We start from the raw sequence: 25,794 nt of genomic DNA, 5'->3' as shown, positions 1-25,794 counted from the left end.
GACTGTGGCATTGGCCAGAAAGGTGCGTCGATCTTCTGGGAGCAGGTGGAGTTTGAGCCCATGAACTCTGCTCTGGGTTTTCCAGCTCAGGAACCTGGGTGTTAGTTGTGGCCTGGTTGCACTTGGCAGTGCCCCAAGAGAGGGATGGAGGCTTTGGGCACAGGTTGTCTTTGCCTGTCTTCTGAAAACGGAGAGCTTTTCTTCTACTCGAGTAGAAGTAGAAGCTTTTCTTCACCTTGAGTGAAGAGAAGCTTTTCTTCACCTCGAGTGCTGTGTCCAGTTTTGGGCCCCTCGCTCCCAGAAGGACATCGAGGTGCTGGAGCGTGGCCAGAGGAGGGCAACGAAGCTGGTGAAGGGTCTGGAGCACAAGTCTTATGGGGAGCGGCTGGGGGAGCTGGGGGTGTTTAGCCTGGAGAAGAGGAGGCTGAGGAGAGACCTTATCTCTCTCTACAACTGCCTGAAAGGAGGCTGTAGTGAGGTGGGGGTCGGTCTCTTCTCCCAAGTAACAAGCGACAGGACGAGAGGAAACGGCCTCAAGCTGCACCAGGGGAAGTTTAGGTTGGATATTAGGAAAAACTTCTTCACCAAAAGGGTAGTCAGACATTGGAACAGGCTGCCCAGGGAAGTGGTTGAGTCTCCATCCCTGGAGGTATTTAAAAGCCGGGTAGATGTGGTGCTTGAGGACATGGTTTAGTGGTGGGCTTGGCAGTGCTGGGTAAACGGTTGGACTCGACGATCTTAAGGGTCTTTTCCAACCTTAACGATTCTATGATTCTATGATACTCCATTTGTAGTTTAAGAAGGGCTTGTGGCTCCTTGAGGTGGTTCTTTGACCCTTTAGAAAAGAGGATATCAAAGGAGGATATCAAGCACCAGGTCAGAAATGCAAGGTGGTACTTTAGCGCACGGTGTGAATTAAGTAGTGGAGCTCGTTGCTGAGGGATGCTGTGGGTGTCATAAGTCCAGATCCACTCCAAAAGCAATTAATGGGAAAACAAAAATCCGGTTGAGCTGGATTTGAGTTCAAAGATAGAGGCTGCTCTTCAGAAAGACCCTGGGTCAGGAGTTTTTGGAAGATGCAGAAGTGCATCAGATGTGTTACTGTTCGTGCTCCCTGCTCTGCTGCTTTTTCCCAGATGTCCACCACTGACCAGCATGATGCGGTGTTTTGCCTTTTATTTTCTTTTTTTAACTAAGGCAAAAACCAAGCAGGAAGAGGAAGAAGTAATGTAACGGAGTGGGGAGACAAGATAGCAGTAAAGGGGTGGAAGGAGAGGACTCCACTCCCTCCGTGTCCCCAGGTTTTTTGGGGGGAGAGGTCCTTTGGTGGCAGGAGTTGGTGGTGGGTGTGCCTGTGAGCATATTTTCTGCTGTGTGGAATAGAAGATGGTTGCTTCAAGGAAGGAAGAAATCTGCGATGTGATGTGCCATCCTGATGGACATCAGAGACAGAAAGATATTTAGGACTGCGTGTATGGGAGGAAATTCTTTAAAACCTGGATGGGAGTAGGAGCAGACTTGATGGAGGGATGAGTAATGAAGGAGTGTTTGAACGGAACTAATCAGTCCCATCTTCTTTCAAAAGACCTCATTTAGTTTAATTTAGCAGCGTGTAAATTTAGAGCCAATCAAAGGAAATACTTCTCCAGCCTGTGTGCTGGCAGGCTGCTCCGTTCCCTACCCCAGCATGTGAAGCAGCGAGCTGAGTGCTGTAGGTGGATTTAAAGCCTCGTGTTGTGAGGCAGCGGGGGCACGCGTGTGTGTGAGCGTGGCTACACACGTAGTGGTGGGGATGTGAGCTCTGTGCCAGGGTGACCGGCAGCCACAAGAGCAGGACCCTTCTTTCTTTCCCCCTCTCTTGTTCAGTAGGTGGTCTGCGGTCAGTCGGGGTGGCTGGCTGCCACGGGACTGCTTCGTGGTCCACTGCAAGCGTGGGCAGAGCCGGCTCCTGGGCTCACAGTTTGGGTGAGCCGGCACTCTGAGCAGCGGGGAAAGCCTTGCGCTGTAGGAACCACCAAGTAAACCTTGCTGACCTCTGCAAAATGTTGTTTTCCTCAAGAAAAACCTACGTACGGATTTAGATAAACCCCTGATCCTTTGACGACTGGTAGTTTTGTTTAATTTGAATTAATGCAGCTACTTCTGTGCTTAAAATGAGGCACAGGCATAAAAAGCCTTTGCAGGATTGCACTGATTTTTATTTCTCCCTGTAGTTGTCATCCATGGCACCAACACAGTGATTTTAAACAAGACTTGCAGGTCTCTTCATATTTTCTAGGAGAGATATAAGCCCCTGCGGGGTCACTATAAGCTACTTTGTCATTACCTGTCATAAACTCCATTTGCAGTAAAATTGGCATGCCTTGCTATCGGCTGCCCCCAGTGAGACCCATGCGCTAACACGTCGAGGTGTTCTGTTTCCTGCGGTGTTGCACCCCTGAACCCGTGCTGCGTTGCAAAATGTCGCGTAAAGAATGCTGAAACCTGTGAAAACGTGGACTAAAATATTGTTGATTTTGTTTTCCTTTGCATTTCAGGCTGGTGGCAATGTCTCACTGGGCCGGTCTCCTGTCCACCGCTGCCAAAGTCAACCTGTTGGTCTTGGTGGTTTCTGCAGTGTTTTCCCGGTCAAGCCTAAGCGACAGAGTTCCCGTAAGTGTTGGCTGCTGCGGCTGAAAGCCGTGCTCGCAAAGAGCTGTCCAGCCACCGGAGTCTCTGGTGGGGCGACAGCCTTACCTGATCCCTCTGTAGGGCCAAGTAGGGTGTTGCAGCGGTTGGTGAATCACCTCTCCTTGACAGCAGGTCTTCCATAACAACGTTTCAGAAGGGCTTCTTTCTTAAGACTGCTTGCCTCACCCCAGGAAATCCAGAATATGCTCAATCCAGAGGGTTTGCGACAGGAGCAGTGCAACTCGGGCAGTTCTCTTGTTTGCTAGATGTCACTTTTTCTATTTGGAGTTGTCACACGTTCCCCCCTGCAAAGCTAATTATGCGGGCTAGTGGCAAGAAGAGGTGGCCTCGATTAGGTTCCTAGCTGTGCCCCTGTTGAGTCACCGCAAGTGAGTCAGGCTTAGCAGGGCATCCTCTCTGGCCCTTGCGTCCCACGTGCATGGATTTTGCTACTTCCAGTGTTCTTGTGAAGCTGCAGTTGAGGTGAGTGGATGCTGTCTGCCCCTTTGCACTTGTACAGGTGTGCAAAACTCCCCTCGTTTGGATTCTGCTGCTGAGCCCCAGGTGCCAGGCCCCACTAGATTAGTAGATCTGGAAAGCTTCCTTGAGGAAGCTTGAGCAGTTGAGAGTGGTGTTTTTTTAATTTAATTAATGCTGTGACTTAAAACAGGGGGTCCCCCAGCAGTACTGGCCTAGGGGATCACTGGCCCCCCCATGTCCCTGGACACTCACTCCTGCCTTCGCATTGCAGCTTACTGGCCTGTTGGTTGTGTGATGCAGCTGTTTGGGGGCTGTGCTATTACCCAGAGCAAATACAAGGGACAGATTACAGTATAAACACTGTAGGCCGGTGCCTCGGACCCACCTGGAGTCATGTAATGATGAGTTAATTTGTCTTTATTTCAGGGAGGGAGGGGAAGAGGCTGGAGACAGAGCACAGTCATCCCAGCTGGAGAACAAGCACTGGGACGTGCCTGAATTGGCAGGCAGCCTGGAGGTTCAGACAGGATTAATGCGATGGGTGGTTAACTCTCCCATCACCTTTTCCTGCGCTCCCCTGCAGCGGCTCCGTGGTGGCCACGTCCCTCCTTTATTGCAAACAGACAGCAGATTGACTCAAACCCTCCCTGCTGAGGCTTGTCAGCTTCTTGCAGTTGATTTCAGACTGATAAAGCAAGGAGGCTTTTTGCCTTTAAGGAAATTTCCATTGTTCTTTAGAAAACATCTTTCTTTCTACTATTTTAATTATGAAAACAAACCGAAAAGGATCCTACCTAATTTCTGCGTTAATGAAGACTCGCTTGTGTGTTGTTGCCCATTTTTGCCAGAAATGCTAATGAAAATGGGGTATTGCAAAGCAATTGCGGGCCAAGCAGTGGCAGTAACATTTAAAGGAACCAAGTCCCATCCTTTTACCCTTACTGAACACGCAGACCATGGCACTTCTCTTGAGCAGAGCTGGTAAACATCAGCCATCTCCATTATGTGTTTCAACAGATACGACACTCGGAGGCCTGTTGGTAAATTTACAATGGCCTGTATCGTTAAGTCCCTCTTGGATAATAATATAGCAGCGTAAATAAGCTAAGTAATAACTGCTCTTTCTCATTTATTTTAGTCCTGTTGAGTCTTGGCTCAGAAAATGTTAACATTGATTTTCATCAGTAGAACCTGGCTTTTTATGTTTATGATTGTTACTGAGCTTTAGCCATTTGTCATAATTTTAACAATTTCAAGCCTCTGATGCACTAAGCGAAAGCAGAAGTCAAGCTCTGTTTTCCGGTGCATTCCTGAAATTTCAATCCCTTGTGACAGGTAAAATAAAAACATTCTACTGGTTTGTCAACCATCTTCATGTGATACCACTGTCGTTGCTAATTGTATGTGTTTTGCTCAGGCTGACATTTCTCTTGCTCGGAAACACTATCCTAGGCTGGATAATGGGTATTTATATCCAAAGCACCCAGATTCTGCCAGAAAATATGCATGTATTTTTCCCAAGAAGCGGAAGAAGTGAAGGCAGAACATGGCCTAAAATTTCCAGTTAACCTCTTGATTGACTTCTTTTTTTCCCTATGAAAACGTTCTAAGGATTAATATCAAAACACTTCATGAAGTGAGCTGTAACTCTTATTCTAATTGCCAACAATTAGGAGTAATCTTTCCCTATAGGCTGGTTATTTGAAATTATTCAGTGATGTCGTCCTTGGTGATATCAGAAGCTGATAATATTCCCGGCAACAGAAACTGAGCTGTCTGGATGATAAGCCTGGACCAGCTTATCAGTTCCTGTGAAAACCAGAATAGCAAAGACCCGCTTCCTGAGCAGTTAATAGCCTGGTGTGCGATTGTATGAGGTCGTTACTTACTATGCACTCTCAATAATTTTATCCGTTGCAGTTTTACGTGACTCCCACCAGCTCCCTAGGGAGACTTTCCAGTGAACAGCGAGGTTTCCCTCGCAGCAAGGATTTTTTTCCTGCTTTTCATCCTCGTTTTTTCCTTTGCATAATGTCATACCACTCGTGCTAAGTGATCTACCACACCTCTGCTGTTCGCATGCCGCATTTGCAATGTAGGTGGTGATTAAATCGCTGCCTCATTGTTTTAAAAGACTTGGACGACACTGGGAATGGGTAAAGAAAAGGATGCTCACATTTTTATCGTGTGGGCAATTCGGTGTGTTTTCCCCGTGTCCTATTTTGGAAATAGCTGGACTATTTTAGCTGAAATCTTCTCCAAGCCTGAAATAAGTGCATTTAAGAGAAGGAAAAAAAAAACAAAAAAACCAAAAAAAACCAAAAAAAACCCCAACGCTTGAGGCGTTCCACTCGTGTGGAAAATTCAGCTGAAAAAGTTAAAAGTTTGACATATTTTTAGGCAAGGGAAAACAGGGTCTTACAACGTTACACAACCCTAATAATAGTCAAGGCTCCTGGCTCCAAGTGTAATATAGGTGAGGCTCTGCGAAAGCTTGTTTTAAACCTGCAGCCTGCACTGGAATAGGAAATAAGCTGTGTTGCTTTCTTCAGCACAAATGTCATGCTAGTTATGCATGTTTAACCTTTAATATACTTTAAATCTAAATTTAACCATGTGGAAAGAATCTCGGATGTCAAAAAAAAAATCTGCTGGCGAGGGAAAAAATTTTGTATTCTCAGCCAGCACTAAATTACCCAGATGCAATTGCTAATGAGCTGAATCTCTTCTATCCGAAAGGAGTTTGCCCTTACAAAAATAGAAGAGAGCGACATAAAAGATGACAGCGGGAAAGAGCCGATAACAGAAGATGATGCTGATCCTGAGGACCTGGAAGTGTTTTACCCCACACATCAGTGGCAAACCATCCGTCCAGGTAACGTGCTGATGACTAATTATAGCGTCCCTCTGAAACCCCACCTGACAGCACCGACAGGAGCCTCGCAGAAACTCAAAATACCTGTTTGTTCCCATGACAATGTGTTCTTTTGCTGGTGTTCAGACAAAGAGGTACAGACCCAATGACCCAATACCGGGGCAGGAGGCCATCTCCAGAACGGCTGGCAATGGGAGCGGTTGCTAAAGTGCTTTCAGTTCACTGGAGCAGGCCGAGTGGGCTGCCAGTCACATTACAGGTGGTGATGTGTCTCTGTCACTAGCTCAGAAGCCCTTTTTCTCTTTGTATGCTTGTCAAGGGACAGATTTTATAACATTTGTTGGCGCACGGTATCCCAGGTCTGCTGCGCTCCAGTGTGGGCTGGTGAAATGCTGCTCAGTGGCAATCTGATTAAGAACCATCAATGTAACACTACACAGCTTTTTTTAACAATGGGTTTTCTGTTCTTTGGCTGTTTGAAATCCAGCTTTTATCCTTATCTGTACATCCCACAAAAAAATCTGTTCCCTTTTTTTCGGGTTGGTATCTTTTATCAGACATGGATGGGACATGTATGGTGAGAAAAGACCAACTGTGCTGCTGGCTTCGCTGCAAAAACCCGTGTGCTGGGAAGGGCTCTGGAGAAGATAAGCCCATTTAAACACACACATACACAGATGCATGTGTGCACACATATTTCGTCAATTAGGATGATCCGTAAGCCTGCCTCTGGGGTCTTGGACAAGGTATTTAATCCACTTGTTCTTTGGTGTCCTCATGTATATGCAGGTGTAATACCTTCCACCTCAGAAGGGTGAACTAAGTAGTAATTAATTTTCATAAAGTGCTCTGAATTTAAAAGAGCTTTATCCTGCGCTCAGTGTTATCATTGAATGAATAAATATGGGATCCATTTGTCTTGAAATTTCTGCCAGATATAGCAGAATGGCTTTTCCAAATGTAAATCTTTGTATAACATAAATGTCTAGCAAAAGCCCCTAAATTTCACAAAGCTGCAGTATATACTTATATTCCATTTTTATACCATTATGTATGGAAGGCTTGTGGTGTCCCTGCTTAGTATTCAGACTGGCAGATCCCCACCACCCTTGTTGAAGCAGAATATGTATATACTTGCAGTCATAAACATCGTTGCTGGTTTTGTTGAGAAGCACCTTCTCCATTGCTCGGGTGTCTTATTGTGCTTTATTTTTGTAGCAATTCCATGTTGGGCATGTGCAGCAAAGGGCTTGTGGAAGTGGGGAGCTTGTCAGCATTCACAGAGGAGAAGAATTTTAGTTACTTTTGTAAAAGGCGTAAATGGTGGCGTGCCTCATTGTCTGGTCGCTGTGGATCCTCATTTCAGGTGTGCAGGCAGATTTGGGTAGAAACATGTCAGAAAGAGGAGTCTTCCTTGGTCTCCCCCCGCCAGCCTGGGTTTTTGTCTCCTGCGGGTTTCTCTGAAGCAAAATTCTTTGCGTGGACTGTGACTCGCACTTTTAGCACATGTATTACCCAAAGCAAGGCTGGGGAGCCTGCTGCCTTCACGAGCCCATCTCTGCGGCCTCTGGCCTTGAGGCTTCCCCCCTTGCTAGCCCAGGTCCGTGCTGGGGAGCGAGTTCCCGCAGGATGAGGGAAGCAGCCAGTGGGGCTGCACGAGGGCTGCGCCTTTCGGTCCCTTAGCAGAGGAGCATGCGTTGGCATCGTGTCTAATCTGGTGGTTCTGCGTCTTCCGACGTTTTCTGCTGTGATTTCACTCGCTGGTAGCCAAGCCGAGTCCTGGCTGGGCTGGCTGGCCTGTGCTCAGCACAGGCCAAAGCGAACCGCAGCGCCGTGCCCGGAAGTTTGCTTTCTGCTGCCCGCCTCTCCGGATGCCCCCACGCCAGGTTCTGTTGTAACCCTGCAGCAAATGGGGCCAGTCTCTCCTGGGGAAGCAAATGTTTTGATTTAAAATCTGAATCTTCAATTTTGAATAGTGGAAAGGAGCTCAGAGTTGTCTTTCCCCCCTGTTGCACTCCTGTTTCATCTTGTTCCTGTTCTGAGCTCAACACAGGGTTTTTTATGCTTCTGTCCAGTCCCGCAGTTGCTCATCTTTTATAAACATACTTCCAGTTTTACTCTGCTGTTTTTCTAGTTCCCTGTTGCTAATTGCATCAAACCACACTTCCTCCGAGACTGCAGCAGTGTCATCAACCTGTAACCTGTCAAATCCCTCCACCTAATTCATTATTGTATATGTAGCGCTGCTTTGTGCGGTTGTTCCCTCGCTGCCTACAATGTGAGCTGGATTTTGATCAAGTGCTTTCTTGCACTTTGAGCACGCTTCAAGCTGCTGGAGGTAGCTGGATGCAAACAGAGAGAGACAGTTACCCTAAGAGCTCTGCCGTCTGTAATCTGGAAGCAAGGAGATCAGTTGTCTCTTCTGCCAGCCAGCCGGGAAGCTGACGGACTGTAGAAAGGTTGGTGAAACTTCACAAAGTCCTTTAACGCTTTGTTAGGCATTCACTTCTTTCTCATTCGGCACTAAATAATGCACCAGGCACAACTGGGTTAGACAGAAAGGATACATGCACCTTGGAAAGTCCCCCCAGCACCTCCATGATTTTACTTTTTTTGGTATCATCTGAAGAAATGATGAAGACATCTGCAGGACTTTTTGCTCTGTTTTTGTTTGGCATCCATAGGAGCTCGCAGGCTACTTGTGTTTTAACAAATGGGATTGCGCTGAATGGATGTTCACACCCATGGTCAGATCGCTTCTCCTGGTCAAGTACCTGTTCTTCCACAGACGCAGAATTTTTGTGAAGTTGTGCTTCCTCTGATGTCTTTTTCCTTTCTGAATGCGCTTTTACCAGGTGATGGTACCCTTGTGAGTTGGAAGTTCTCTGGAGAAACATAGCAGGGGTGACTTTCTTTTGTTACTGCTTATGTTACATGGAGATGAGTCTGTCAGCACACAGAAGCGCCCCACCATTTTTCAAGGTGATCTTTGCCTGTTAGTTATGGCAAACAAATACTGATTTTTAGTCTTCGGGATGGCAGAGATGAGTGGAAGGATTGGGTCGCATCGATGGTTTTCTCTGTCAAATTGGGAGTTTTCTTAGGGCTTCTGTATATAAAAGCATTTCTTCCACGTCTGTAGGTGACCTCAAATCTGCCACACAACATCCTAGAGCACATGAATGCTTAATTTCCCAGGAATTACTTCCTTTTGTTATTTGGGCACCTTGTTTCCCTCTGTTCCATTTAGCATTCCTGATGATGATTGCAAGTCGGATTGCTCTGACCATTTAATCACATCACTGACTAGCAGATTTTCCACCCAACATTAGGGTCAGAAGTGGCTCCTCTGAGAAGACATTGCTGTGAAGATTAAGAAAAAGGATATAAGAGGCAAGGGTTTAACTGGGAAAGAAAAAGGGGGTTAATCATCTCCTCCGCAGCAACCAGTGCGCGGGGAGCCCGGGCTGTGCAGCGCCTCTGCAGATGGGCTCTGTCCGCCTCTGTGGCAGCAGCGCTTTCCTGCTCCCTGATGTGGCAGAAACTCGCTGGCCGGTTTCTCAGCTGGCAGTTTGAAGTTGGGAATTGATGTATCCAGTTTCCAAATACAGGTGGACCAAGCGTGACCCTCATCTGCCCAAAATATTAAAATATTTACAGTCTACTCGGCACGCTTTCCATTTGAGAGGAGCCAACAGTGGCTTCCTTTGGTCCAGAGCAGCTCCCTGCAGACCGGAGAAATAGAGGAAAATCTTGCATTGGTGATTGAAATGTTGCAGCATTGGATCTCTCTCAGGTTCGGGTAGCATGTCTCAGTATCTAGCGGGGCAGAGCACGCGTTACAGGAGCTCGGCTGGCCTGTACCTTTAGCTGTGGTTAAACTTCTGGCTTGCAGAGCGCTGTGCTGATACCTGCAGTTATTCTATAGCATTTGTACTGTTCAGAGTCATTTTCCTAAGTGCCTAATTATATTGCAGTTAAAAAATAAGAAGCCATGACTGCCGCTGTTGATCAAGCTGCCAGAGCGAAGTTGATGTGAGCATGCTGTTGTTGCTGCTTCTGCAAAGATGAAACCATCTTATGTTCAGCGGGGAGCTGATGATACATTGCTTAGCATTTAAATATCCATGGCTGCAGCTTCCAAGGATCCTCGGGCTGCTTTCTCTGTTTTACATGTATGGAAACACAGTTCTGAAAGAAAGCGTTCACGTTGGGGAGGTAATTTCTGAAGCTGCTTTGATGGACTTTCTGTGGTTTTGCTAGAAAGAGCAGGACTCAGGATGGGGCATAACCCAGTCTAGTTTCATTGCCAGTCTTTATCTTTCAAGAGATTTCAGCATCTGAACAAACCAGCACTGCTCTAAGCCGAGAAGAGGTTTTTTAAAGCTGGGAGGAGAAGGTAATGGCAGGAGGGATCCCTTTGGCTCCAGAGTCCTGTGCCAGGGCCTGTCCCACAGCCTGTGTGGGTGACGTGGTGGCTGGCGAGGATTTCCGTACACCTTGTCGGTGGGTATCTTGCTCGTGCCATTCACCGGGATGTCCTGAGCTGTGCTGACTCCTGCTAATTGCTCTGCTGAATTAATGAATCTGTCTGAACCATTGGCTTCTCGGTGACCTAGACCTAAGTCAAACAGTTGTGTGCAGGTTTCTGAAATATTTATGTCAGCATGGGCAAGAGAGGGCTGTGAAACACGTCGTTAAACCACCAGGGTATGCTCGTTTTTGCAAAGCTTGACGTGTGTAATCCAGGAGATAGGAGCCTCGTCAGATCAGGGCAGATTTGCATGAAGAGGGAAGGCAAATGGGATTTTAAAAACCTCATTTATACCAGGTGAAATGCTTCTTTTCAATTTTTTTTTTTTTTTCATAACTTGTTACCAATGTGCAGAGGAGAAAAATCTCAACTGTGAAGTCATTATAATCTTCTCTGGCCAGCAACAGGGAGAGCTGCAGGATGATTACGGCAGGTAGGAAAGCCCAGGCAGTCTTGAAAGCAACTGCAAACATTCAGTGCTCAGAGGCAGAGCTATGGCCACTGATAGCAGTCCTTCTGCTTGTTTTCCACCTGACCTCTCACATGCGAGGCTTTTGATATCTTAAATGTATCTCGTGCCTGTCCTCCTTTTTATTACCAGGTGCCTTCATGCCCTGCTCTCTCAGCTTCCCCATCCTCGTGGGCTTTCCTTGACTTCTCACCTTTGCATCGCAGGATGCGTGGCCTCCCTAACACTGGCTTGTGCTTAATTACTCCTTACGCTGAAAGTCTTCTCTGGCAAAAGTGCCAGGGCTGAAGCTTCACATGCTGCTTCGGCTCTGGTGTGGGGCACTGGAGGGCAGATGTGTAAAACAAAGCAAATTCTCCATGCCTTACTCCTGCTGCATGTGAGAGGGATAACAGTGTTTCCCTGCCTGTTGTTGGAAAGAGGCAGGATTGGGGCTGCTCGAGAGACGTTCGGAGAGCGTGCAGACAGGAGGTATCTCAAGCCACTATTTTGAGTAGGGAATGTTTGAAGGGTGCCAGCTTTTGGACGTGGAGATATTGTGTGTATGAGCATCTTTCCAGCTCAGCTGTGCAGATGAGGGCAGTGCTGTTACCTGTCTCCAGCCTTGCTCTGTGTCATCTGCTTGGATTTTATTTACTGGCAGGTTCCCTGAGCTGGGAAGTCAGAGGGCACCCACTGGGGATGCACACCTGGCCCTTGTCAAGCTGTCTCTTCGGTGTGCAGACAAGGGCAGCGCGGCGCCGCGCGGCGAGCAGGACGGCTTCCCGGCTGCAAGGCAGGCGTGGGCTGGCCGTCCCCTGCGCGGTGAGCTGCCAGGAGCCGCTGCTGACATCCCAACAAGATGCCGCTGCAGGTGGATTTGGACTCGTGTAGTTGAGATGCTCATGAAACAACCATGAATGTTACTGGGCTGGGTCCTTGGGCACAAATCTGACCTTTTCCAGGAGAGGACAGAACTGCAGAACTTTTGTCATTCACACTAAGAAATGGGAAACTGTAGCAAATAACAGAACTTTATAGGCCAGTAACTGAATGTGCATGTTAAAAAAAACAAAAACAAAAACAAAAAAAACCAAACCAAAACCAACCAACCAACCCCCAAAAAACCCGTCCCACAGTATAAAAAACACTCTGCTTCTCTAATTTGACAAGTGTAGTAATGCAGTTTTGATTATATATTTTGTAGCGTGTTGTAAATGCAGTATATATATATATTTAAATTTTAATAATGTGAGACCTCAGAACTGCGTAGCTCCTGGTACTAAATCATTCCTGGGAACCGGACAGAAATGGGCTGTTCTGTGTCAGTGCACTTAACTTGCAGGTTTTAATTAAGCGTAATCGCAGGGGCTGGTGGGTGGGCCCGGCCCCAGCGCAGCACCGCTCGGAGCGGCAGGATGGGTGGGAAGGTGCCGCTCAGCGGAGCGCGTTCAGCATGGCCAGGTACTGGTCTGGCCCACAGGGCTGTTTCCCTGTGTTTCCTATCTGCTTCTCCATGACCTGGGAATTTTTGCCGCTGTTGTTTTCCCAGCACGTCCGTGAGGGTGTCAGGTTTAGTAGTTGTAAAGTGAACTGGGAGCCAATGTTTTTTCCCTCCCAAACCCAGATAAAACCTCCATTGTTTCCAGTCACTTCAAGAACTGTCGGTATCCTGGCAGCAGCAGCGTTGGTGAGAAAAACCTCTAAATTTACTACTTGAATTGCTCAGGTTTAGGAGCAGAGGGGGGCTGAGATGGCCTTTCGGTGGATCAGGATGAATGCTGTCACTTACTGGCTGTGGTGCTACTGGTTTCATTAAACAAGCGGGTTATACAGAGTCTTCTGCGGTAAGTACCACCAAAAACTAATGGTGCTTCCGAGCAGCCGAGATAAAAGTTTGCAGCTTCTCTAACACATAGCTGTGGGCTTGGATGTTGGGCCTAACCAAAACAAGGATGTAATGATGTATTTTCACATGAGACAATCCGTGACTCCTGCTAGCTGTGCATATGACTCCATGCCCCACAGTGTTTTACAGGTTAGTTATAAAGTGGATATAAACCAGATGATGGAGGTGTTTGAGAGTCAGGCGGCTTTTTTTCTGCAACGGGAGGAAGTTAGGCTGCATTTTTCAAAATATTTTCAAACTTAGCTCTGACTGGTGTTGTTACAATATAAGTGTAGCATTAGCAAAGAGATTAAGTATATCAGCTGTGCAGCAGTAGACATAAGCAGTGGGAATCATTCACATGGTTAAATTTACACAGTTTGGAGGGGAAAAAGTGCTTTGAAAGAAGAGAGCCTGTTTCCCAGAGAGGGGAGATCTCATTCCTCTCTTTTATCTTCTTTCTGCCAAACGAGGGATGCTGTGAGCATGTGAGCTGCTGAGAGATGCTTAAATGTGTGCTGGGTGATGAGGAATATCTTGCTATGATTTTATGTGCAAGTATGCTATATTTTCTGTAATAACATTAATAACCTTCATGTGACTGTTTAGAAGGATGAACCTCGTTAAAGAAGAGGTATTTAATAACGGGCCTATTTTTATCTCTGTCTTTATCTAACAGTCTGCGCATTTATTTCAAGCTTGTAACAGTGCTTTGGAAGAAAAATGTTTTCCCTCCTGGAAAACATGTTGGGAGTGCATACAGCCTTGGTTATCTTGAATTTCCAGTCTGAGTATCTTCCTTCTTCCTCCCAGAGCAAGCAGGCCAGACCAGGACCTTGGCTTCAACATTTTTATTGGGTCCTTATGGGAAAGTGTTTTTTAAAAAGTGTGACTTCGGTTCCAGAGTCACTTAAATTGTTCTGAAGGTTTGACTGAATGTAATCAGAGCAAATCCCTTACGCTTCAAATGCACGATGTTGTTTTGTGAGACAAGCCTTCCAAGCATTGCAACGCGTGCTTGCTTAGCTGCGGGTCGGACCTCCATCCCCATGAATCCCTGGAGGTTGCTTGATCGGCGTAAAAGCGTTGAATTGCCCCCAAAGCACCATCGTGGATGCTGGGGACCAGGCAGATCATCCAGCGCCTGCTGCAGCCGTTCGGTGGAGAGGCTGCCGCACACCGTGAGCTCTGGGCTGCGAGGGAAGCCTCCCTGTGCCAGCAGAGCTCAGCGCCTCCTGATCACCTTCTGAAGCCATCCTTCTCTCTCCTTTGGTGACAGAAGGCTCCCAGAGCAATTATTTTCTGGGTTTGGGAATTATGTTCCCAGGCTGTGGCATGACGGCAGAGCAGCGCAGCTCGTGGGGCTGCGAGATGTGCTTGACCGCAGGCTTTTGGAGAGGTTGGCGGTTAGCTCTAGAGATCAGGCCTTCCTGCAGAGTTGATTTTTTTTTTCTCTATATTTGTAATTTTATTATGTAATTTCATAAATTAATCTCTGACCTGTTGATATAATGCAGACATTGTGTTTTCAGACCACTGTCCTATATTTTATCTCATTTGCTGGCTGAGGTTGGCTGCAATGGAGGCAAATAGTCTGCCTTGTCCCCGAAGAGATGCACCGTCTTTCCAGTTCCTTCCACATCTGTCCCTTTAGCATCACTGGCTCCGCATCCAGACTGCCTGCCTTCATTGAACGTTTCTCGGAGCAGACGTGCTGCTTAGCCCATGCAGAACTACAGTACCGTACAGCCTGTGGCCAGAATGACCATTTCTGAGCCCTTTTCCCAAGACATACATGGCCATATGCTCCGGGAGCTTGTGGTCCCTGGTGTGTGTTTGACAGTTGTTACAAAAACATCTGGCTCTGGGAGCTAAACCCTCCTTTTCTTTGGCATTCAGTCTATAGATTGTGTACATCACTAAAACACAGTTTCACAGTGTTATCTTTTTCATAATTAGGAAGAAAGTATTTTTCCCCCACTGTCTTGCTCTGGCTGTTCCTTCCTACAGTCTCCCCCACGGGCTGTGTGTGCACTAAGACCCCACTTACGAAAATTTCTACAAAAATGATTTTAGGTGGGTGAGCACAAAGTCAGATTTTTTTTTCAGGCAGTCAGCACACAGTCAAATGGCTCCTGTGAGGAATATTTCATCCCGGTCCTTCACAGTTCATGCCTGCAAATTAGTGCTCTTACTCAGATGTGGCTGCAGCTGGTTTGTTTTTTTATTTTTCCATATATTTATTTATAGAGTCACACTAGCAACAGATCTTCTTTTTCCACAAACCCTTTTCAGAGCCATGCTCTGCCTCCTCCATTCTGGCTTAAAAGCACCTTTCTCTTCTGAGGAAAACTCTGAATATCCATCATGCTGTCCTGATTTAGTGAGACATGTTCTCTGATCTCTGCCCTCCATTCATTTTAGAATCTGCAGTGAATTTGGCATGTAAATTAAAAAAGCTATTTGATGTTTACTGAGGTCTAGAAACTTGTTTTGCATTTGTTCTTACTTGAACAAATTTCACAGTGAAACAAGCGTCTCTGCTTTGCTGAAACAGCTTCCTTTAGCATCTCAAGGAAGCTTCTGAGTTAAAAAATAAATATATCTCTCTTTTTCCAGCTCTGCTTTACCAGCATAAGCTTGGGAAAGAAACGTAATCTCATTGGGTCTGTCTTGATGTTTTGTAGAACTAATTCCCATTTACTGCAAGAACTCTTACAACACTATATTCAAGTTCAATTTTTTACTATGTGCTTACATTTTGGAAGGAGTAAGTGTGATAGTGTTGGAAATTCTAATTAGGGATAACATTTCTGATTCAAAAGATCTTTCTTCAGTCCAGAGATTCTTTCTCCTCTCTCCCGATTTTCTGCCTGCTCCTTAAGACTGCAGGAAGTTTTGCTTGGGTCATTCACTTGCAACAGGATGTTATCTGAATACCGAATTAATGTATGCAGTCTGTCACTTGGTATTTCTTCTGTTGTTCTGCTGGAGATCTCCCAGGGTTGCAGAGACCTTGCAAGCAGCAATGGCAATAAGAGGAACGTGCCTATGATCCTGCAAAGTAAAAGAAGAAACATTAAGCTGCATGTCTCTCCCATCGCTGCGGGGTGTGAATAAATCGTTCTAATCAACAATTTACATTTTAACCCCAGCCCAGGTTTTATTTTTAGGATTTGTCATTCAGCCCAAGCAGAACCTTTCTGTTTCTAAAAGCACCTTTAAGTTATCACCGAGACTGTATTTTAAGATGCATTTACATTTTGATATAATCTGCTGCTTTTCTCATTTGAAACAAAGCCCACCTGTTCTTCATTAATTATACTATCATTTAAGCTGCTAACCAGGTTGCTACTAATTACAGTTATCTCACTGTTCTGCAGCAGATAATACGCAAAAATGATTAGACCTCTCTGTATCTCAATTAGCTAGAGCTGTAACGAGATGGCAAATTGTGAAGGCTTTTACAGGTATTGTGAAGATATTTACAGTCTGTATGATACAAAGCTGGGAGGAGTGGCTGCGGCGCCCGGCGGGTGTGCTGCCCTTCAGAGGGACCTCGGCAGCCAAAACTGAAATAGAAGAAACTCTGTTTGAACACAGAAAAATCTGTTTTGCTGTAGGGTGATTGAACACTGGAGCAGGTCAGCTCCACCAGAGAGGTTGTGGAGTCTCCATCCGAGGAGACGTTCAAAACCCAACTGGACGCAGTCCTGGGCAACCTGCTCAAGGTGACTCTGCTTGAGCAGGGGCTGGGTGGGATGATCTCCAGAGGTGCCTTTTGACCCCAACCGATCTGTGACTGTGTGGCCGTACCTTTGTTAAGACAGAGGATCTCATGGTGGGCTCCACAGAGAGCTGCAAATCCTGGTGGTGATGCTGACTATTCCCCCTTGCTAACATCAGCTGAAACCTGAAGGGAGCAAACATGGGAAGAGTTGCTGGAGACTGCTCTGAAGAAAGGCAGCAGACAGTGATGACTGAGACCAGCTGCTGGGGAGATGTTGGTCCAGCAGGGCTGGAGCCAGGAGCCAGAGGCTGGAGTGAAGGCACCCCTTGGGACCACAGCCTTTGTTGGAAGATAAGCGAAGAGGTTTTTCACTTGAGCCCTGTTTTATCATCTTTCCACCCACTTTGATCTCTTCAGGTGCTCTCCAAACATTTGGATTACATTCTGAAGTGAAAAGGACATCGTGAAGGAGGAGTGGAGCAAGGCTGCCAACAGAGGAGAGCTTGTGTACTTCACCCTGCTGCCCGTGGGGAAAGCCTGGTCTTGCTGGCAAGCAGGAGAGGAGGAAGAACCGAGGTTCTTTCAAATCAGGCTGTGTTGGTCAGAGGTGTTAATACAACTGCTTTATGAGGAGGAAATGTATACGCTCTCCTTCGCCCACTCCAACAAAGATCCTCAGGTCAGGTCAAACCACCTACACTGGCTATTTTTACTGTTTGCTCTCTGCTATACTTGATAAACTGATTTGCGTGTGGGGTTTTGTTAGTGGTTTGTTTGCTTTTTTTTTTTTTTTTTTTGCTGAAGTGGACTAGAGATGGTTCATGTGATTTCTTTTGTCCTCTGCAGCGCAAAAGATGCAGACAGGGTGGGACGACAGCATCTTTATACTTGTCAAGTATCTATCCACAACCCAGGGCACTGCCTATGTACAGCCAGAGTGCAAAGGTGATTTTCTTGCAGACTTAGGAATACTACACAGACAGGTAAAACAAGACACTCAATGAAGACCACGCTCGAGAAAGATTGTATCCACAGTCTAAAAGCCAGATGTAGGGTCGCTGAAGTGTACTTCGCAGTGCTAGCCGAGCCGGGAACCCTGGAAGGAGAGATTTCCTGCAGTTCTGGCATGAGGAACCGGAGGACCTCTGGTTCTCCATGGCTCTCCATGAGGACCTCCTGATGCCTCACACAGAGCTTGCTGTGACACCGGGCAGGAGCTCACTGGCGGGGCCGCTCTGCCGGCGTGGGCTGTGGTGCAGCCCGGCAGCGCTGCCGGGGACTGCGCGGCGGTGATGCCTGGCCGTTCTCGGCGTGCTTCGGCACTGAAACGTGGCTGTGTTGGAAGGTACCTTCCTACAATAGCTGCTCCTTTGCATCGCTTCCATCGGCAGAGCAGGGACAAAAACACCCTTCTGCTGCATCACGGTGAGCCCTGCGGAGCCACGCACCCGAGAGACAAGGAGACAGCCTGTACTGTCCTGTGCATCACCTGGGCAGCACTGGTTTAATCGTTTATCCCTGTTCACGCCACCAAAGCTTTATATTGGGTGGAAATGTGTGTATTTGGCGGGGGGTTAAACCCCAACCGTTCGCTTGTCAGGTGTCAGGCAGGATTTGCAACACTGGCAGCTGGGGAGAAAAACTGTTATTAAGTGTAACGCGGCACCTTGGATACAGAAAGCATGGGGAGACAATAAATACAGACTTCCATAATGTCATTTTATAGTGTCACTTTTCAGAATTTATTAAGACTTAGTCGCAGCGATGCCTGCAGCTTCTTCTGGTTGAATCAGTAAATTCTGTTCATTATCTCCAGCACTTGTTTTGACCTACTGTGTTTTAAAAAAGAGGAAATATTGGAGGCATAGGGGCACCCCAATTACTTTCTTTGGCAGCTGTGTTTTCTGGTATAAATCCAGCTTTTCTCAGGTTGCTGCTGACACAGTGCTTGTCTGGGTGGATGGACCCAAAAAGAGAAGCGTTGCTTGATGAGAGCACTGAGAAACGGAGGCACCGACGACCTGCCTTAATCACTGCAGCCTCCTGTGGGCAGCGTGCGGCAACGGGAAGAGAGGAGCCGTAGCGAGGAGAGATGCGACTGTCATCTCGGAGCAAGTTTGCATGTCTTGTCATCCCACCCTGGTACCGCTCCAGTGTATGGACAGTCTTGGACAAGCTGCGGACGGCTGAAGGTGGAGAAGAGTTCACAAGACCTTCCTTAACGACAGAAAGGTCATTGCTAAAGCCACGGGCTCAAAGAAGAGTTCGCGGTCACTTCTCTGTGAGTGTTTCCACTTGTTTGCTGTTGGGAGCTCACTGCCTTGTTGGTGCTGAGAATGGCACCGGTGTTTTTCAAGAGTTCCTCAGCCTACAAATGAAATTGTGCCCGTTTCTCCCATTTTCTGTCAGGTGCAAATCACAGCGGCAGCATGTTTGTGTACCTTTATCCCCGTTCTCAGCATTTAGCTCTCCAGGATGGAAGAAAATGAGTTCAAGCCCAACCTTCTGATAATTTATTTTGTTCCTTGTGCTTAAGGGCAAAATTTAAGTTGCCAAAAGCAGATGTTTGCTTGCTCCTTTTTTAGCTCTCAAAGTACTTTCTGCGTGCTTGATTGATGGACGTCCCTGTTACATTAATAGTTGGGCTTTGCAGAAAGCTGTTATTACCGGGAAAATCTGGTGTGGGTTTCAGTTTTTCTTCTTGCATTGAAAAATCCATTATTAATATCTTTTTGAGGAAAAAAAGGCTTCAATTCTGGCATTTTGCTTTGCTTTCTCAGGCTCCTTCGCAACTGTCTTCTCTGAGGCACTTTTAAAATCAATATTACAAGTGTTCTTTATATTTTACTGTGTCGTTGAGGGTTTCTGCGTCTTGCTGTTGATTTCTAATTGTGTTGCAGGACACTTGGGTGCACACAGATTGCCATGTGACGGATTGCTTTATACATCTCTTCCTAATCATCACTGAGTTGGCTTTTTGCATGTTCCCTCTTGCAGGATGATGCTGCTACTGAGCCTGGAAGCCACCAGGAGAGCTTTGCTGGCTTGTAGCCCATGAGTGCCATCTTGAGACGCTGAATTTGTGACCATTCATTTAATTGTGGTTTTGATTTTGATTTTCTATCGAATGCAGAGATATGCTTGTCAGGTCTTCTCTTTTGTGTAGTCTTTGTGGAGTTGTTCTGTCCTGGCTTCTCGGGCACCTTTGTGTTCTGCGTCGTAGGAGCTTAACAGGTTGTCCTGGTTTTGTTTGGGGTGGTCATAATACATCTTCAGCTCTTTGGGTCAGTGCTGGCATGGGCTCTGACATTGCCCCTTGGGTCAGCTCTGCTAACACGTCTTGGCATTTCAGAGGTGCAAAGTCCAAGTCTCGATGAAATCATATGGAAACACAGGCCACATCTGTAGCTGCTGTGAAGTTGGATTTGCAGATATGGAGACTTGGAGCATGTCAGCATTCATGGAGCATGGGCACATCTGTTTGAGGGCCTGGTGCGACCGAAGGAGGGTGTGAAGAGCGACGTGACTGCGGCCAGCACAGGTGCTCCAAAATGCACCCATGACTCCAGGTGGGCTGCAGCAGGGGAAGAGCATGTGCTGAAGAGGACAGAGGACCGCACACGTGTGTGTGTGTGCGCACATGGCAAGTCCTAAAAGCACAAAGGAGAAAGAGCAGCAACAGAAGTTTTCTCCGTAGGGAGGGTTTGCATGTGCCTCAAGCTCTTGCGGAGCAGGGTGGTGAGTAGTCCTGCTCCAGGGCTCTCCGGGCAGGTACGGACATGTTTGTTGCTTGACCTGCCTGCGGGTGGGCTGCTTCCAAGCCCTCAGTGCACTGGCAGCACAGGCTCCATGTCTGCCGGGTGCTTTGGTTGCAATGCTACGCAATGTGTAGGTGGTCTGGGTAAACAGTAACTTGCTGCCAGCTGGATCGGGGTGTTTGCTTGTCAGGCTTATCTTCAGTAAGGTTGAACTCCTGGACATGTAAAACATGCTGCACTTCACGGAGGCCAGTTTTAGCTTCTGAAGAATTAGTTATTGTAGTTTATCCATGCATGCTGGAGAGCTGGGGAGCAGAGCAAAGAGATGGCAGAGGCACTGGTACCGTGTCTCTGGAGGAGCAGCGTGGAGTGCAGGTGTTTTAAACACGATCGTAGAGGACATGAGCAGCCTGAGATCTTCCTGGGCTCAGTGGTGCTGCCGTTTGCTGGAGCCGGCGGCTGGGAGGGGGTTGGCATGTATAACTACGGGCAGGCTTTGACCTTGCCGCTGGAACTTAGTTAGCAATTCTGTTGACGTTCTGGAAACGAAAATATAATTCAGGCCACCTTCTCCTCCAAGCTGACCCTGAGAATCTGGGAGGAGAGGAATTACTGAATAATTAGGGACTTTTTTTTTTCTTTTTGCTAGAGTTACTGCTCAGTGTTGAACTGCACTGTAAAGTGTCATTAGTTTCCTTGAACTTATTGGTCCAAGTGTACTTTGCATTAATATAATTACGTAAATTGCAGTCTCATTAATCACAGCGTGTGCTGCAGCGTATCGGTGTCTCATCTTATTTTGCGGGTGGTTTGGCTGGCGGGAACCCCTGTAACCCTGGGCAGGGGGGAAGGCTGCGGCTGTAGCACTCCCCCCGGACTCCTGTGCCTGTTCTAACTCGCGCTTTGTACTTGCACACCTCTTACCCTGTAAGATCTGGGAGCATTTGCCAGCGCTGCCACGACTGCGGAGAGCAGCCACGCTGCTGCTGCGGAGGGCGGCTGGGACACAACCGGGGAAAGGTAGGTTTGTCGCAGGGGAGTTTTGCCATATCACATCCCTGCTGCTGCCGTTTCGTTTTGGGTCCATAGAGGTTCTGGCATGGCGGATCCCCGGCTCCTGGCTTTGCAGTAAATACCTGGAGACTGAGCTCTTGCGCAGGGGACTGCTGCAGGGCCATTTAATGATGCTGTGGCTCTGTCTGTCGCGGAGCTCTCAGCCTTCCTGGCAATGTAAATTCTCCTGGCTGCATGCTAAAATTACACTGAGTTATTGATTTATCTTTGAGAGGATTTCCTTCCCAAGGGACATTTCTGGCTGTTGTAATGATTTAGTTCTTCTGCGAGTGCAGAATCCATAGCAGAGCAGAGCCACCCTCCTACCCACGAGTCTGCAGCCCAGGGTTGTGCTCCCACAGGCTTCCTCTGCAAGCTGATTTCTGTTCCGAAGCCAAGGTTATTCCGCTGTTACTTCCAAGTGACAACTGCAAATAAAAGGGCATTTTCAACTTTGCACTGAGCAAGCTGCAAGTCTCAGACTAGCCTTTATGCCACGGCACCAGCGTTGTTATCCTGGACTTGCTGCAAGTGCAGCTCTGAGGCTGGCATGTGGGAAGCGTGAAGCTGTGCCAGCATTAACGCACCTGGGCTCCTGGGAATGTTTTTAGTTGTTTAAAGCAGGGTATGATGGGAGCAGGATCGTGTAAACATTTTTTTTCTAAAGATGCAGGGTACAGCGTCTCTTTTCTTTGCTTTCTGCTGACTTGCCCGTGGAGCATCTCTAAAAATCAGGCTAGGCATGTTCAATTTTGACCTCCTGCTTGAACCCCTGAGGAGGCAAAGCCAATTCTCTACTTCTACCACCAGTTTTCTCCCCTTAGCCCTGAAATCGTAGTCCACTGGTTGTGGCTCAACTGGTGAACACCATCGCTAGAAGGACCCAGCCCTTCAGGAGCTGGGCCAAATGTTTTACTGAACAGCTCTGGAAGGGAAATGACAGGCTCTGTGCCCCTGGGTGCCCGTCTCCAGCAATGGCCCGTCTAAAGCACCTCCCCAGGGGTTTCTGTGGCTCACCCCACGGTGGATTTGGATCCGATCTGAGCTGCAGTGTGTGCCCTGGTAAAATGTGAGGCTGCTCGCACACGCAGTGTTATAAAACAGCATCCACTGATTAGGCCCAGGGAGAATGTCAATTTATTTTCCTGTGAACCAAGTGTGGCACAACTACTTTCTTTCTTAGTGATCTATCTGCAATATAAAACAAGTCCTTAGCGTCTATCTTAAATACTGCAGTGTTGACAAGTTCTCTTGACAAAAATTAGGCTAATGTTCCCTACGACTGCATTAGCTATAGAAACGAGGCTTTAAATTGAAGCTTAGGAAAGCACTATACCAACGCTCTCTCCAAGGCATCTTCTTATTCCAGCTTTTATTATTCAAATTCGTTCTCACTATAGCTTGGCAGCGTAGCTGGCAGACGAGTTTATCCGATACGTTCTGCTAGTCTCGCAGCCAGGCGGTTCGGATCAGGCACCTTTCAGCATCGAACTGGGGAAATGTTGTCCAACCGTCTGCGAACCTGGGCTCTCTTGGCTCTGGGGGATGCTCTGGGCTCGAGGAAATGTTGGTGCCGGGATGTTGCTGCGACCGCTGGTGTGAAGGCGTGCGATGAGCCAGCTGACACGCATCGAGTAGAGATGCGATCCGAGTCAATAAGCTGCACGCCTTGCCAGCAGTATAGCGTGTCCTGAAACGCTCCCGGTGATAGCTGGAGAAGGGACTTTGGTTTTCCTCTGTTGAACGTGTCCATCTTTTCAGTTTCAGCCTTGACTGAGTTATAAACACAGAAGCTGAGGATAGGAACAGAGATTGCTGAGACCCGGTCATGAAGACCCCTTTTCGAGCTTCCCATCCTTCCACTTGAAAATAGTTTATTTTTTTGCCCCTTTTTCCTCCTGTAGCACAGTCTCAGGCTTCAGCTCCTTGTTACCAACTGCAGGTTAACCGTGGTGAGCTTAGACCTCCTGGTTCTCACCCTGGTGTTGGTCCTGACAGATTATCCCTCCCTAGAGCGCAGTTGTATCCCTTCCACACCTCCGCATTGCTGGGTTCTTTGGGGGTGGTTTTCTCTGCCCTTACGTTCATCTGTGGTGGCCATCTCAGCTGTCACTGGAGAGAGGAAGAGAGGCTCTCTGAGGGTGACAGATGTGGAAGACAGCTGTGGTTGATGATGTTCTGGAGGTGCTAATCTCTGTCATAATAAAGAAACCAATAGTGCCTGGCTCAAAAAGGAATTAGATGCCTGAAATCTGGAAGAATAGATATCATCCTCAGCTCATTTTGTCAGGTTCTCAATTCTCCTGGTCATCCCCCTCGTCCTTCTCTGCCTACATTCTGCATTGATCTTCTCTGAACGTAGATAAGCCTTCAGCATCCCAGATGGGCTTTCTAGTATAACAAATACACCTGTGGGATGACAGTTATTTAATAGGTTGCAGTGACATTATGAAGTAGTTTAGGCTTGGGGATAAATAACTTAGTGAGCCGGAGAGGGATTAAAACTGACTTTTGTAAATAATGTTTCTCTTGGACGTTGACTTGGTGACATGGTGAGACAAAGCTCGCTGCGGTGTCCGTGCAGCCCAGCACGCCGTTTGATAGCTGAAATAATCAGAGTGTGGCTGGACACCTTCGATCTCCACTTTTCTTCGGCTGCCCAGACCTTCATGGGATTAAACTCTCCAAACTGCTACAGTTCACAGAATCGAGCCCAATATCAGAAGAGAAAATAAATTAAGTGCTTCGAATTGAATCACTAAGCACATGCATCATGCTGTAACCAAGGGTGCGTGGTAATGCATAAGAAATGACTGGCTCGAAGCTGGAGATAAGAGTTTGCTTATAAAGTGAAAACATGTGGTTTTGCCAGTTTTACAAAAGGGCAACCCTTCCTCTTCCTTCTGTGCTATTATTTTTGTCCTGGTGTATTTTCTGCTGTTGCAGCACAAGTGAGAGAGAAGCCTTTGCAGAGAGGGAGGTGGAAGGGTAGAAACACTTGTTGCGAGGAGCTCTTTGCCATATGAGGCTTTTCTATATTGGCAGCAGCAGAAGATATATCAACAGATGCTACAGCAGTGGCTTCCGTCAGAGAGGGACCATATGTCCCCTCCCGAGCCCTCCCGTCGCTCCTTCCCTGGGAGTCTTCCTCCCCAGGCACCTCGCTAGCATCCGCCTTCGCTTCCATTCCTTGCTGTCTCGGAGCATCCCGGGAAGCGTCAGACACCTTGCGGGAGGTACGTGCTCTGCCCTGCGCGTGACAGCCGGCTCTCTCGTCCTCGGTGGTTATCTTGCCACGAGAAGGTCGAGGTTTGATGGGTTTTTAGGCAGACATCTAGCTCGGCTCTGTGCATGCCCCTGCATGAGGCTGGGCTACGTGCAGAATAATCCTTTTGGCCGCCGGCGATGGTAGGTGTGAGCTAAACGGACCCGCTCTGACAGTGTCAACCAGGGTCCGTCGCCTGTCGCCGCCGGGTTTGCCTGCCTCTCCCTCCCCTTCCGCTCTCCTGCTGCCGGAGCCGGAGGCGAAGACAAGCGCAGGCAGCGGGTGGATTTGGCAAGAGGTGTTAGGAGCCGGAGCCCGGTGCTCGCGGGGTGCCACCGGTTTGAATAACTGGGCTCATGGCCCTTGGCGCTTGCTGATCAATTGAGAGAACATGAATACCGATGCCGTGGGAGAGCGCTGGATCGGTTTGAATTGGCAGTCGTAAGTGGTTGTCCAACCGAGTGTCCAAATTTAGCTGATGCTTTCGCATGTCTAACCAAGTATTACTTACTGGAAAGCCCCTTCCTTGCGACGCTTTGTTCTCTGTTAGCTGTGGATCGAATTGCAGGAGGGATTTGATTCTGGCATCATTTTAAAAACATTTTCATTGTATCTGCTGAGGGGAAACAAATTACAGAGAAGACCTCTCAGCACTAGGACAAAAGAGTGGCTCTAAAACCCTTTTCAGATAAACAAATGTTTGAGCTGTAGGCCTGATGGATGGTGTTTAAAGACATGGTCATTACTGCAGCAAGCAAGCGGTTGGCATTAAAAATCACAGGATGCAAGCAAGTTCTCCCAAGGTTTACTGTGGGCGCGTGTCTCTCTGTAATCCTGGTTGCGCGGAGCCCTTAGCACCCTGAGTCCACACAGTGATCTCTATGGCATTAGCCATGGGAAAACAGTAGCCCAGCAAGCACCAGCAAGTAGCTTCTCTCTTGCTAAATGAGAAACTGGAATGGAAATGGCCTTTTCTCAGCGCCCTGTTCGAGTAGGGTTCAAGTCCAGCGGAAAGCAGTGCTGCTGCTTTGAGACACATAAGGACCCCGGGCAAGGGCAGAGATGGTGGCACTTTGTGTTGGGATGTATCAGG

The 25,794-nt window shown here is 47.6% G+C and overlaps 1 protein-coding gene across 26 annotated transcripts in view; it reads left to right on the top strand.

The window, feature by feature from the left end:
- SIL1 (SIL1 nucleotide exchange factor) overlaps positions 1-25,794 on the top strand; it is a 100,234-nt gene that overhangs the window by 20,875 nt on the left and 53,565 nt on the right. For 17 of the 26 annotated variants that reach the window (XR_014229461.1, XM_082324099.1, XM_082324093.1 and 14 more), the window contains 2 exons: positions 2,538-2,652; positions 5,890-6,025. Coding sequence is in view for 25 of the 26 variants with exons in the window: in XM_082324099.1 (XP_082180225.1) it covers positions 2,548-2,652; positions 5,890-6,025 (241 nt within the window). In the remaining variant the exon portion in view is untranslated. The other 9 variants (XM_082324105.1, XM_082324107.1, XM_082324103.1 and 6 more) reach the window with 9 other exon arrangements.

The sequence above is a fragment of the Platalea leucorodia genome, assembly GCF_965183815.1.
Source record: "Platalea leucorodia genome assembly, chromosome: 11".
In the NCBI taxonomy this organism is placed as follows: Eukaryota; Metazoa; Chordata; class Aves; order Pelecaniformes; family Threskiornithidae; genus Platalea; species Platalea leucorodia.
The sequence above is the reverse complement of the archived record's forward strand: the minus strand, read 5'-3'. Positions and strand labels throughout refer to the sequence as shown.